This window comes from Ctenocephalides felis, unplaced genomic scaffold (assembly GCF_003426905.1).
Source record: "Ctenocephalides felis isolate EL2017-DRISC unplaced genomic scaffold, ASM342690v1 CF-g0.4_SCAFFOLD_01492, whole genome shotgun sequence".
NCBI classification, from domain to species: domain Eukaryota; kingdom Metazoa; phylum Arthropoda; class Insecta; order Siphonaptera; family Pulicidae; genus Ctenocephalides; species Ctenocephalides felis.
In genome coordinates this window covers 40,469,883-40,485,992 of record NW_020537646.1, presented here as the reverse complement: position 1 = coordinate 40,485,992, position 16,110 = coordinate 40,469,883, and the positions used below count along the sequence as shown (strand labels likewise).

The 16,110-nt window shown below is 28.9% G+C and overlaps 1 protein-coding gene across 1 annotated transcript in view; it reads left to right on the top strand.

Moving 5' to 3' along the window:
* Positions 1-16,110, top strand: part of LOC113371239 (DNA topoisomerase 1-like) — a 46,678-nt gene that overhangs the window by 29,309 nt on the left and 1,259 nt on the right. Inside the window, exons 4-8 of the mRNA XM_026611875.1 lie at positions 9,527-9,601; positions 11,037-11,143; positions 11,476-11,664; positions 12,891-12,977; positions 16,090-16,108. Of these exons, the coding sequence (XP_026467660.1) occupies positions 9,527-9,601; positions 11,037-11,143; positions 11,476-11,664; positions 12,891-12,977; positions 16,090-16,108 (477 nt within the window). The remainder of the gene's footprint in view (positions 1-9,526; positions 9,602-11,036; positions 11,144-11,475; positions 11,665-12,890; positions 12,978-16,089; positions 16,109-16,110) is intronic.

The following is a 16,110-nucleotide window of genomic DNA, read 5'->3' as shown; positions in this document are numbered from 1 at the left end:
AACTTTGTTCGGATAAAATATGCAGATTAAAATTACGAATAAAACTATATATAATTTGATGTGTGTTCATATAATTTTCTTGGATTTTTCTAATACTTCTTTGCTATAAATCTGTTATACCTCTGTCTATACCGATAGAGGTAGAATTTTGTATTATGAGTAAATTGTATATATATTTTATGAATATGAACAGAGACCACATTCTATTTTTACACTAACTTTATTTTATAAAGTACTTAATTACAAATATTTTGAAACCGTGATTTACCCTGTCATTATAAAATTTAACAACAAAAGATTTATATTATTTTCCGCTGTTAAATTTTACACTGGTGATACTTTATGAATTAAAGTAAGTGCAAAGTAGACTCTATTGTAATGAGCGTATTATTTTCATACTCAAAATAAAAAATTAAGATAATTATAAAATTCTCAGAAGACGACAAAAAATTGTATGTCAAAATCTTTGCGAAAAAATAAATTTTTAATTTTTATTTTAATTTGAAAATTTGCTTTATTTGACTTAAATACATGCATTGATTTTTACATAAAGATACAAATTGTATACACCTATTCTGTGAATATCATTATACTATCATAATGATGTTTGCATATATATTTGTTTCAATTAACTTATATAAGTATGAAAACAGCTATTAAAAACATACTGATTAAAAGCATACTGATTAAAAACATACTGTGCAAAAAATTAAAAGAAATATATAGATATACAGAATATTTTCCTCTGGAATTTGTTTTACTGCCTTAGACAATTTATTGCACTTATTTTTAGCATCAAAATTATCGAAAAACTCAACATATAACATATGTAATATATTTGTATACATATTTAATTGGCCTCGCTATAGGATTTAGCCATCTACATTATTTTTATTCATTACGAAGCATTAATTTAAATTTTTATTGAAGTTTTATCATATTGTTATATATATTTTTACCCTCAAACTATTTTTTCATTATCAAACATATTTTTTGACCTATATTTTCAAGTGACAATGGACACTGCTACTATTTGATATCAGGCTGTATGATTGTGGGGCATGTGGGACAAATGTTATCTTTGTGATTCAGAAGAAAATTAATTCCTTTTAAGCTTTTACGCGTAATAATAATCGTGTTTTATAAATCGTGATGATATCAGAGTAAAACCCGTATACTAATCTATTGTATATAAGATAAATCCGAGTTTAATACGATTCTAAAATTTTTGTTATCTGGTTATTAACGAAATTCGATTTAATGACGGTGTTTCCAATGGTTACTATTTTTCTTAGGAAAACATTTTTTTTAGTATGAATGATATTTGTCGACAGGATTTTAATAATCAATTATTTCAAAAATAGATTATATTTAATGTAACGGTGAGATGATTAGTCTTTTTATAAAAAAATGTTTAACTATTAATTAATATTTGTGATGAGATGCAGTGAGACTAGGTGATCAGAAAATATTATTGAATATGTATCTTGACATTTAGTGAGAAAAGTTGATATTCGTTAGGCAACCCAAAAAAATCCAATTACTAAATCAAGCGAAATATTAAATTGTTCTGAAGATTGTACTATAATGTTTATGCTAATTATTTACTTACATTACTCTAACTTTACAATAAACTGTATGATGAAACAATTTCGCAATTGTAGACAGATATGAGTAATTGATACGTTTCTTTATCTTAAAATTAGTCTGCACTTAAGAATACAGCGTGTGATAATCGTATGGTGTAATACCAATTTTTTCATTCAAGTCTTAAGTATTATTTCTCAGAAACTTATCTTATCACATCGCTTTTATTAATCGTGAATGGCAATCAAAATTTTATTGCATGATATTTTTAAATTTCATATATCTAAACTGGTTCAATTCGGTTTATCAAAGACACAAACATTAAAATATGCTAGTCATAATTATATGTTACATTTTAAATATATCGATAAATTTATAAACTTGCTGGTTTTCTTTTGAAAATTTTATGATTTATAAGAAACTAATGAGAAAAGATGAGAAACAGAACAAACTGAAAATAAACAGATTCTGTCGCACAACAGACCAAAGTTATGACGAAAGTCAATGTTATGTTATGAAGAACTCTCCATACTAAATACTGCCAAAAACCATGTGGTTGCTGTACAGTCAGGCGTTTCTCTCAGGTTGTCAAATAGAAAACCTAACCTAGAAACTGCACCAAAGAGATTGTTAAAGTATTACGTAAGCAGATTTAGTACAATTATTTACCCCCCCCCCCATCACCCATTGTCAGCAAAAGTAAGCAAAGCTGTCACCAAATTGTCACCCAAAATAAGCAAATAAGTACCCCCGCCCCCCTATAGTGCTTACGTAATACTTGAACGGCCCCAAAGTCAAAATAAACGATCTTAGATATCAGGGTCTTTCTGACCCAGCTTCATAACATATAAGTGACGTTGCAGTTTATGTGTAACAGTATTGACAGTTTGACAGTATTCAGTATGATTCGGTAGCATAATGTATGGAAGTTGTAGCGTAACATTACCTTGCCATAACACTGGTCTGTTGTGCGGCAGAATCGGTCCATTAATCTTAAATATAAGATACTATTATTGGCATTATCCTATATACGGACTATATGTGATAAAATTATTGGCAATAATTAATCATCATTATTTTTGATATTTTATTTCTTAAGTTGTCAAGAAAGAAAATCCGATGTTGTAGTGTTGTATACCGCCGTTATGAAATTTATTAAAACTCTCCTTTGAATACTCAGGTTGTTGGGTTATAATTTAACCATTGTAGCTGTGGACTGTATTAACCCTTTCGATTCGGATGCCGCCGCTCCGGCGGCATAGTCATTTTACCGTTGCGCTCCGATGCCGCCGCACCGGCGGCATGATATGTTTTACCGTTAAGCTCGGATGCCGCCGCTCCGGCGGCAAATCGTGTCGGCGACGACTCGTCGCAAACTAAACTTACATTTAATTTTTTTTTATTTTTTAAAAATTAATTTACTATTACATTCAATTATTGATTGATTTATTAATTTTATAAATAAATATATAACAAAATTAATTTATTAGCTCATGATCCCCATAATTCTAATAAAGATCTGTGAAAAAATGATTTTTTAAACAATATAGCATGGTTTTGAGTGCATTTCTTTTAAATTTTCAAACATTTTTATTTTATTACCATAATAACTATATTTAAAAGCAATATAACCACATTTTGAAAAAATTCGATACAAAAAAAAATTCCGAGTTGAGAGATAAGTATAGCACTATAATATTCCGAGCGCAGCGTACCGACTGGCAGTCCGACTCCCGAGTCGAAAGGGTTAAAAACTGATTTGTTCGTATATTATGTATTTGTTGCAGTTCTATTTACAATCACTAATTTGTTACTAAGTTGTATTGAAAGAAGATATATTTATTGTTTATTTATTATACATGTTGTTTTGCGGACTTTACTTTTAGAAGTGAACAATTAGTCCTATCAAACTTTCCGCTACCCCCTCTACAAGGGTTAGCAACCAACCCATGTAAAACTCAATGCCATGTAGATTGTCACCTTCATGGCCAGTATAATAAAATGGAAATACGTCCGAACAAGTGTGAAATAAAAATTTTATGGATAGAACAAACTTGAATCATATTTTTTGTTTTCTTGTGGATTTTGTCCTCTCTTAGTGTACATGACTCCATTTTCTGCACTAGTGAATTTCTTTCTCGTTATATTCGTGCAGAATCCAAATCCGAGCTTTTTACCGACTTCAAGACATTTTTAGTCATTCTTAATTGTAGTATATAAGATACATTTTACCTCTATGCAATAATCTCATAAACAGTTACATGACGATTCTCTTTAATTATGACTTCCGTTCGCTAATCAACAACTTTGTTGACAGGAAGGTTATCATATATTACTGATACTTCAACTAATTCCAGTATGGAATTTATTCAACAAGATCTGACACGTGCCCTTTGCAATCAACTTACCTGTAACCCATCTTAAATGTGACTGATATCATAAAGTATCAAGAATCACCGATATCATAAAATGGAAACAATATACATACTGACAAAAGTCCTTCAAAACAGTTGTAACTAATATAAGTAGAAGTAACAGAAAATACTTTCTTGCTAACCGAAATTTTATATGGAATATTATGAAATAAATCTGTTTTCAATTTAGCATTTTAAACTTTTAGTCATCTTGCTGGTAACTTCATATTTTGGGCATCTCTAGAATTTCAGGTATTGACGATAAACACCTTGCCAACCCAAATAAACAGTATGCTATTCTTTTCAATTCAGCTTTGATTATGTTAATCACACTTGGATTATTGCTTCTTACACGTATCGAATTATTTACTGAACTAATTTTTCATTCCTAGCGAAAGAATTTCTTTTTCTATCAATTTTTACAAAACACAAATATCGAGCTTCTTAAAGAGTCCAATGACATTTTTAATCATTTTCAATTGTTGGATTCGATAAATTTAACTTCTGTGCAATCTCAATAATAGTTATGTGACGATTTGCTTTAATTATGACTTTCCTTGGATCATCATCATGATCGACCACATTAATCATCTTTATATGAAAACTCTTATCTCATATCTTATCTGAAATGTGATTGATACATAGACCTTATACTACATATACAGTATAAAGTCTATGGATTAATACCATATATCGAAAGAAAAAAACACTGACGGAAAGTCAGTCCTTCAAAATAATTATAACGCCAACTATGTAACAGTAACAGAAAATACTTTCCTGTCAATCGAAATGTTATATGAAATGTTACAATTACTAATACTACATACATAAAAGACAATAACATTTTTTACTATAACAATCATGTTATGGAATGTTTTTGAAATATGCTTTCATAGAAAATTATCGGTACTATTCCAATAAATACAGGTTTGTGCTCATCCAGATCACAAAAAATAAGAATTTCACTTTCGTTGATTCATTGTGAACTGCTCACAAAAAACAACGACCTCACGCAGAAAAAACTGTAAGCAGAGAATTTAAAGATTATTTCTTCGAAGGAATAAATCATTCTTGATATAATATAATTTGTATTTTACGAGTCTGTAGTATAGAAGTCTGAAAATTCTATTCTAGAATTAAAATTTAGAATAATTGATAAAACTAATTGTGGCTTCAATTCTATTGAGGATATAAATATTAGGTTGGCAACGGTTTTCAGCTTGGATGGTTTCTATACCGTTTGTTAAAAGATAGTAGACAGTTTAGATGTCCATCAGTAAAAAGATTTTGATCGAGAGCTTCAAACGGCAGACGAAGCCCTAAAAAACGGCAGTGTCAAAGTTTCGTTCAGGTGATTTTTCACTCGAAGATAAAAAAACTCTGCTCGTTCGTTGATTAAAAAATAATTGTCTACTTTGAACTGTTATTACTAATTGAATCCTAAATTCTGGTGTCTGCATTAAAAAATTAATGAAACTGAACAAGGTCGTTGAAAAGGTGGCTTTAATTAGCAAATAGAAACGGTTTATTCAATTATTGACATCACATATCTTTGGCCATTTGGCCATTTGGCTAAAGTTATTGGAGCTTGGTTAAGATGTTTCTTTGTATACACCACATGGTCCTGACCTTGCACCAATCTAGTCCAGTCATTTAAGCTTAAATTAGGTAAGAATTTCGGAATTCGAGAAAACCCAGCTCAAATAGCACCCTGAAAGTAGTCTCAAAAATTACATATGGTACGTACACCCTACAATATGTAGATTTTGAGACAACTTTCAGGGTGCTATTTTAGGGCATTTACAGACTTACAATTGGGTATCTCGAATTCCAAGGTGAACTTACCGTAATGACTGGACTAATTACTTGTTGTTTCAAATGAGTTGAACGATTAGCAAAATATAAGTATTTTTATTTTATATTCTAATATCCGAAATTATCTTTAATTTTTCATCATATATGATTGTAGTTCTATCATATCGCCCACCTTTTAGTGGTGAGAAGGCTTTCAACTGCAGTAATACAATTTTCATTAGCTTTTTGGCTGATTATAAGAAACACATAACACACGCAAACTAAGTACACTTATAATATATACATTTTTGGACATTCACATTAACATATATTACATTGCTAAAGATAGATTATCAACAAAATCTTTTCAATGAGATATTTAAAAATAGATCAATGAGAATTTGATGGGACGACTCACTATTGAAGAATTAAGAAGGAAAGTTAATAATTCATTAGGATGTTCATCGATTGAAACAACTGCGTAATTTTATTGTATCCTGTCAGCAGTTTAAGAAATTTTGCATATGCAACCTTGAAACATTTTTTCCAGCTCTTCCTCGACTTCATCGAGTGATTTAGTATTCATGAACTTGTTCCCGCATTAGAGAATCATTGTTTTCATCACATGATTATAATGTATATTGTTCAGCCTGACCATAAACTATCGACTGTCGAGGAACACGGTCCGGTAATAAACGAATAATTGCCCATAAATATTTCCTTGCATTTGCAAATGGTTCCGCGTGCGATTCGAGATGTTTATGAATATTTGCTCCTTGTTTATTCGTTATTTGCGCGTCGCATAACTACTTGAACATGGAATATACTGCATTCAGTATTTGTTAAAAATAGGTTTTATATCGAACACAGCACTTATTACATTCTTTTTTTCTAATTGCGCTGTTTGACATTTTGGAGGTTGATTTTTACTTTATAGCCGGACGTTGTGTAATCGTTATCAACGTTGACTACAACACATAAGATCCAGGTTTGACCCCTGGGCCAGCTTGATATCAAGCAGTGATGACATCGGTTTCCACTTGGAAATATAGATAGCAAAGAAATTGTAATAAGATAGGACAACTATTTTTGTTTGCCATCAATAAAACCGATATTAGTGAAGTAAAATCATTAAAATAGTTTATAGAACCTTAAGGGTCCGGTAGCTGTTAAAAAAAATTCTAACTTTATTTCAATAGTATATTGGTATTATTCTATCTTTTCATAAAATCGCCATTAATTTATAATAATCTTTTCATTTTAGTGACCGGTATTATTGTATTCGCCAAATAACTTTTTTTAGGGGGTACGACTTAAGCAACCCTACTGTGTACTTTGCACTCTTTACATTTCACGTTAAAATAAAAAGAGTGAAAATATTTAGTGGTTTTTTAATAGAATTTTCAAACAAAAAAATTTTGCAAAATATTCAGTAGATTTTTTAAGGAATTTTTCAAAAAAAGCTAGTTGGCGGATTCTATATTTTATTCAGCAAATCATTCCTAATCCAACAGTGTGTAAGAATATATCTAGATTTGTACATAGTTTTTTAGGTATGAAAATATTGAAATTTCCTTAAATATTATTATTGGTGTCAATAAATCGCTCTGGAAATATTTTTTACACTTACAACGCGTAACTAACTTAAATGAATAAGAACTAATAAATACACGATTGAAAGGAATAGTAGATGACTTAATAGCGCTTTTCAATCAAATGTTTTTATTTAAAGATATTAAATACGTCTCTATTAAATTTATTATCAATAATTTGCTTATAAATTATTTTTCACGCTTGGTTTTTCTTAAATGTCTATATTAAATATATACTAACCTGATAAAAGTATTGTTCTACTATATAAATGCAACATTTTTTTTACTTTTAAATTTTATTTAACAATTTTTACGTTTTATTTATTAATCATATATATTATACATTTATTAGGGCGGGACGATTTGCAGGGGGCGAAAAAAATCGCTTAAGCACATATGATTTTCGGATTCTAGGGATCAAAATAAGATACTTTACTTAAGAAACCCTTAATCTAAAATAAATTCTGATATCTCGTGGATTGATTCAAAGATTTGAATTTTGAAAAGTTCTGTCTTGACCAATTTAGAGTGCCGTAAACAATATATCAAATATTTATACAGTATATGTAACAAATTTATAATTATTATTATTTAAAATGATATATATAACCAGGGTTGAAACTCGCGAATATGAAATGGTGCTGATTGAGATAATAAAAAACCAAAAAAGTTTTTTGAAAAAAAAAATTGACAAATCTAAGGCACAGGCATCTAATATATGGTGTTCTTATATAAAGCATAAATTGATGTTGAAAGCTATATACGAATGCAAACGGAAAATTGTAATATAGAGAAATCTCTATTGGCTTTATATATATATATATATATATATATGATATTCAGTTTTATATATATTATATATATATATATATATATAATAGTGGTTGAGTGTGTATGTGTGGGTGTATTTTTTTCTCGCTTAAGCCGTCGATAATCTGCAATTTTTCGACCGAGTCCTATTATTTAATCTTTGCAATTTTTGCAGTTCTCATTCTCAATATATTTCAATACTACTTCAATATATTCAATTTTATGCTATGCTATGTTACGTATATATTACGTAATCATGTCCAGCAATTTTCTTTCTTTTCTTGACAGTCCTTCCAATGTTCAATTTCACTTGTTAGAATTTCAATTTTCCCGGGTTCGATACCCACTTCGAGCAGCCTGTTGTCAGGCAACATTGACAACGATTTTCACTTGGAAATATAGATAGCAATACGTTTCCAAGTGAAAATAGCCCTCACCCGGCATTGTTGCACCATACTTGCCCTATTACAGAGATTGTAATAAAAATTTATCATACAGAGATGTGACACCTGTTTGGGTTGCCATCTGTAATAAAACAAACGTAGTTTGTAAGATATTAATCACAACAGCTCATAGAACCCATAAGTTCTGATCGCTGTTCAAATAAACTTAAAAAAAAAAAAAGAATTTCAATAGAACTTTTTGTAATTATCTTTAAGGTAGTTGTTCAATGTTTATTTATATAATTGAAAGAAGTTGTATAAATAAAATAAATTTAATAAAATCTTTTAAAAGCAAAAAGAATTCATCAGTTCGGAAGAAAACATCATTCTCACATAAATATATTAATTTCCCATAAGATGCAAAAAATTACAAATTAAATTTTAACATACTTTATTAGACAAAAATCTAATAAAATCAGTATAATTTAAGATAAATTCAAGTAAATGGTTAATATCAGTTAGCAATCAATAATAATACAATCTAGATCTAAATGATATCTATATTATGTTGTGATTATGTACATACTTGATTATGTAACTGTAATTATTGGATGCACGTGCTTAATTTTTGATAGTACCTACTGAAATTGTATGATGCTGAGTACACACTTGAATGCTACAATTTTAAGATAAGATTAGATCAATTTTAACATAAAAATAAGCACATTGTAAAAAAAATATTGTGTTGCAAAATGCACTTAGCATATGGTTATACTTTTATATTATATTTTTGTTTAAAAACTGCATGTTGGATGATACTCTACTATTTTTAAAATAGGCACGTGAAAATTATTTTATTATTTCCATTATTTTCTGTATGCAAATTATTACTTATGTGTTTTTGTTTCTTATTTGTTTCCGTGTTGCATGCGTTGCTTGCCTCTAGGTCGAGACGTTCTAGTCAAGACATAAATGCATTTTCCAGGAGTGTGGATCATTTAGCACCGCTGCCTTTGAAAAGGTAAGTTCAAAACTTAACTTAAAAATTGATAAGTAAGTCACCCGATAAACTTCCCTAATGAACGATTTTTAATACAAAAAAAGTTTAAATTCTATTACAATGTAACTATATTATTTCTTATTATTAGACTTGCAACGAATTGTATATTCGGCAGTGTACCAAATACCTATATTTGGCGAATTCTCTGATCGAATAACTAAATATTAGGCAAAACTATTTAGCTGGATTTTAGCGATAAAACTTGTACAAATATTAAATTAATAGCATTATGCCACTTAATGATATACCAATCTTCTTTACTATTCATAAAATATAGTAATTGTAATAGTAATATATTGTAAAGTGGTTGAAAAAATTCAAAGTTTATTTTTATATGATTATATTTATATATACTTTGCGTTTCAAAGGTTTCTGAACATTTTGGCATACCTTAGAAAAAATGGATGTGTGTATGTGTGTGCGTGTGTGCCGTTACAAATTTTCGTCGACGAGTGCGCAAACACGGATTAACCGATTTGAATAATTCAAATAACATTCGATTCCTACTGATGATTAGTGCTGATTAGTTTTTGACAAAGGCAGGTCTAGCCGTTTCGGAGATACAGTGCAAAATGTGCCAAAAATGGTATTTGAGTTTTTGAGATAACACACCACTAGTTTTTAAAGTATTAATGTGCATTTTATTGAACGAGAATTCAATATCAAACATGAATTATTAAATATCGAGCATAATGCGGGATAACACTGCAAATAATACAACTTTTTTCTATAATACCCGGGATAGTTTACAAAGAAACTATTTTCCAGAAATGTAGAGAAATTAGACACACTGCATACCATAACCTTTTTCTTTCAAATCGATTATGATATCAATTTAAATGCATAAAAACTTGCTAACTTTTCTTATTATTTTTCAGTGGTAAGAGAAATAAAACAGATGTATTATTTATAGACGCAATGAGCATTTTCTTTTATTTAGAGTATTCGTCATTCGCCCGAATAATATGTATATATTCGGTATTCGGCCGAATAGTAACCAAATATTCGCTGCAAGTCTAATTTTTTGTGTATTTTCTTTCTATAGTCAAATGTTTTAATTTTATTTATCCGAATTCCGAAAACTAATTGTAGGTCATATTAAATTAATATTTAAAAAAAAAATGGATTTTTAATTGTTTTCTATGCAACTGTTTAGGTATGTTTTCTATGATCTATTTCTGATCATCAAATTGCACGAAAGATTTTGTTTGATTTTGCATGTTTTTGTGATCTTATGAATACGTTGCACGCGCGCTTGCTTGGCATTTGAATTGGCAGTTTAGATGAACATAGAACAGAAAATATTTATAATTATTAATTCTTACTATTTATATATTAATTCATTCAGAGTAATCTTATTTATATATTTATATTTATATTTATATTTTCTTTCCAGGAGCAAAAGTCGTAGTGTTGACCACGGTCTTACAGCGCCGTACGATTTGGACACACTTCGTTCGAAAGTAGAAGGAAGGATCGAAAGTGTCGATCGACTTGCCAAAGGTAATTTTTTATGTTTGTTTTCATATGTATAGAGAAAATTTAACAGATATTACAAACGTTTTCGGGAATTTAGTAAAAAGCCTTTAATTGTAAGTTGAAGTAATTGATTTAACCCTTTCCACTCGGATGTCGCCGATCGGGCGGCAAAATTCATATAAATCTCGGAATTCGCGAGTGGAAAGGGTTAACTTTACAAAGCTAGTAAGAATTTTGTGATCTTACAATGTAGATCGCAATCGCCTAATGCAAGATGTCACTCTGTATTTAAATATATGTTAATATGAATTAAGAAATTACCTTTCAAATAAATAATTAAAGTAATTTTTTAGCAGAGGAGGAAAGAAAACGTGCTTTGGCTCAAATTCCTACAGTGCCATATACAGTCGGAGATAGAGATACATTGACTTCTGTTGCTGCTAGATTTGATACAACTCCATCGGAATTAACGGCGATAAATAGACTTGGAAGTAATTTTATATTTCCAGGGCAAGTGCTGCAAGTTCCTAGCAAAAAATCAGAAGGTATATGAATTAATCAATTTCTAAAATTCTAAATGCTATAATATTTCAATAATTTAAAATGGTTTTTGATGTAACCAAGTTTTTTTTAAACCATGAAAAGTAAATCCCTTTTCGCCTTTAACTCTACTATTTATATAGTAGTAACGAAATTAGTTAAAAATAGTTCAGAATGCAATATACATAGGCAGTGGCGTCGAAACCGAGTGGGCTGTGTGGGCTTGAGCCCATCCATGTTTTATGATGGTGGGGCTGAGCCCACCCATCATTCTCAAAAAATGATATTGTCTAGAATATCTAAAAAAAGAGCTCACACTGACTGCCCACTCATCAAAAATTTGCTTCCGACGCCACTGTATATAGGGGAAGTACGGATAAAATGACATGGTGTTTTGTTTTTCAAGGATATTTATTTATTTAATGTTAATAATCAGGCACATTTGTTTATACTCTTCTAATTAACTACCAGTCAATAAACCTTAGGCATTAAACATGGTCTTTTTATTACTAAAGAACTATAATAACATATTTATTAAGGAAAAACGCAACCTATTACAGAGATATAAGATAAAGTCAATTTTAGATAAATCGTTTAGTTCTATTTGAGACATCAGAACATGACTTATTAGTCCAAAAGGAAACAAAACATACATCATAAGTATCATAACCAAATGAAAGTCTGTTCCTGTTACCGGTGCATTTCTTAGCCTATTTTTTCTTGTCGTCGAATAAACTACCCCATAGTACTTGCGAAATAATACTATGTCATTTTGTCCCGTAAATGAACTAAAATGAGTAATGAAAAACCTGATAATTGCAATAAAATTGATCGAAAGCACTAGTACTGACATTAGTTTATGTTTTTAATTTAAAAAATAGAAATAACAATAAATAAGTCCCAAAAAAACATGTCAAAAGCACCCTCCAAATAAAGTTTCCAAGGTGCGAAACATGTTTGGACTAATTACTGCTGCAATACTGTGACAATGACGCTCAACATCTGACTGGTTTGTTATTATGGCTTGCTTTTGTTATACAGTCGCGGAAGAGTTGTTAAAACTAGCCAATTTTTAAATAAGGCCACTGTATAATTTTGTCCATATATTATATCATCCAAAAGTTACATTAAAGTTACCTTATATTTATCTCTTATAATTCCAATTGTTATTCTAAATTGGATTTTATTTTTTAATATGATGATTTCTACTAATATAATTCTGAATATGCAGATGGAGAAAACGAAGACGGCGCCTCGTGCGCATCGACAACGGATACATCTCACGATAACCACGATGATTTACCACAAGAAGAAAAAGGTAAATCATAATCTTTTACATAAATGTCAGGTATTTTAATTATTAAATTAATTAATATGCAATGAAATTACACGAGGAATTGAATGTATTCAAATATTCAATTGCCTCTGACGTACCGACAGAGGCACGTGAGAGACGCCAACTCATATTACGATCGACACACATGTTTAAATGTTAGAGAGCACAAAATGTAATTTAAATTTCGATTTTGAAAATAGTTCTAACTTAAGGTAAAAAGTGAAATATTTTATTTTAAGCAAGAATTTATTATAATTTTATCGCAATTACGTCGAATGATAAACGGTTTTTACAAAATATCATACAAAAGGGTTTAATTAGTCAATAAGTTTTTCATACGTTTCGAATTCCAGTTTGACTCTTCTTTAGTATATAAATTACACAAAAACCGCAACGAACAAAAATCTAGATTCAATTTATGAAAAAAAATTATAATTAATTAGTTTGAAAAATAATATCTTTTACCTATATAAAACATAAATATATATTTATTAACTTCCCGAAGGAGAAGTTTGTTTATGCTAAAAAATCCGATTTGCTAATGTTGTTTTCTGAGCGTTTCAACAATCTAAATCGAATGAGACTAAATTTGGAGAAGTCGATATTTTCTTAAAAACAGCTGGACCGATTTTAAACATTGAAATGTTTGAGTGCAACTTCTCGATAAGGACCAGCGTTGATCAGTTGATCACGATGATCGGCTGAGCCGTTTCTTTAGAATTATCAGAAAAGTGTAAAATATTTTGTCCACGTTGTATTTTTAATCGGTAGTAAAAAATCAAAACTGTTCAAAAGGTATTGATTAATCGATTATAAAAAAATTCCAAAACTGTTCAATAGGTATTGATTGGAGAATCGAGTTGGTTAGTTTTTGGTAGAGATTGGCCAAGTTGTTTCATTGGATATAAATATTGAAAAAGCTCTATAAAAAATAAACGACTTAATCAATAAAAAATAAATTAATTAGTATTGTAGTCTGAAATAACATACCAAAATATTATAGGCCTACGATAAGTGGTTGAATTATAAAAATTCACCAAAGTTTTGAATTTTATTGAGCGATTCTAATCAGAATCTATGCACGATTTGTGGTGTTTCACTGGTAGCTACTGATTACAGTTGACGTTCGCACTTAAATAAAATACAGTTTTAGAATACGAAATGCATTAAATGAAATGAGTTAAAAAGTTAATAATTGATATAATTACTGATATTATGAATATTTTTAAAAGACATCAATTAATTGGAAATCGTATTGATTATTTTTTAGTGATAGCTTAATGTTAGTTTCGAAATGATCAATTATTATTGATTATTACGGCAAAATGCTACTTACAATTAGTTAATATAATTTGAATTTTGATAGATAAATATAATTCAACAACATTTTGTGCTATCTGGGTATGCTCAATATCAATATTAAATTCAATTAGATATTTGGGAATTGGGAAACCCCCATTTGGAAGAAATTGGGATATTTCTCTGAACATGGCAACAACTGCGAAGATTATTAGATAGCGAATTTTTGAGTTACTAATCCGTTACTCAAAGATATTAATATGATCTCTATGTATTTATTCAATCTCTTAAAAATTATATTTCTGAATAATTTTTGTTCAAACATTTTGCTGTACTAAGTGTGGTATGTTCAATATCAATATTTAATTCAATTAGATATTTGGGAATTGGGAAACCCCCATTTGGGAGAAATTGGGGTATTTCTCTGAACTTGGCAATAACTGCGAACATTATTAGATAGCGAATTTTTGAGTTACTAATCCGTTATTCAAAGATATTAATGTGATCTCTATGTATTTATTCAATCTCTTAAAACGTACATTTCTGAATAATTTTTGTTTAAACATTTTGCTGTACTAAGCATACTCTTGCCTCTAAACTAAGCACATACTCTATAATATAAAATAAATACTATTTTATAAAAAAATGATCAAATTAATTAAGTCTGCATTTGGTTAGTATTCCATGTGCTTTTAAGCCACTCGTTCTTAATTATATATAGCAACTAATTACATTACAAAATAAGAGTAAATTTGTTTTTACTAGCATCGAAATATATGAGAAAAAACTATCTCATGTCGATATTACATCATGCCTTATTGACACGCCTAACAATAGAGATTATTGTATTGCGATTTCAATGCCATACAGATTTACTTGACTTTTTTTTTTCAAAAATGTTGTTACTGTGTTATTATTTGTAGAGTCTTTGCAGTTATATATTGTTAATTATTAAAATTAATAGTGAAATAATTAGTTGCAATTTATTACCAAGTTTTGTGTAACATATAATAAGAATGTGTAGTTTGAGGTTAAGTGAAATGTCATCTAAAAATATTGAAGTGTTTATTTGCGTTCTAAAGGTTCTGATTATTTTCGAAAATATTTGAATTTTAATTTCATTCCATGTTTATTTGATTTAAACATGAATTTTATTTGGAATTATTTTGGTTAGTGCGTTGTTTATTTGATGTTTTATTTATCACTTATATTGATATCATTTTTATTTCGGCGTCATTCTTTTTTATTTCCGGCTTGTACAATTTCGAATTTGTTAACATTTTGAAATTGGCAATTTTAAAAAATTAACACATTTGCACAAATCAAATTACTCAATGTGTTAGTATATTTAATTAGTATAAATTGAGCAAATTTTGTGAAAACAGCGCAAATTGTATTAAATTGCTGTACAAAAATATTACAAGCATTAATTAACTAAATAATCAATAAATTTATTATACACTTGTCAAAGTGGTACTGCTTAAAATGGTGTAATAATGCATTTTCAGTCTAAATGTCAATAAAAGCATGTTCATAGTTATTTATAGTCTACATATTTTTTTAAATATATAATTTTTTTGCTTAATATTTCCATTATTATTACTATTTATTTGTTTTATTGGAATCTGATATTGCGATTTGCTGAATTATTATTTATTTATATAAATACAATATTTCAAACATGATATTGTGCAACGAAAATATTGCAATCTTGTCATTGATTATTATAATTCTGAATTTGCTCTTATTCTTACAATGATATATTATATGCTATTAATTTATTTGTTATTTACAGAACTTTTGGATGGTTTACGGC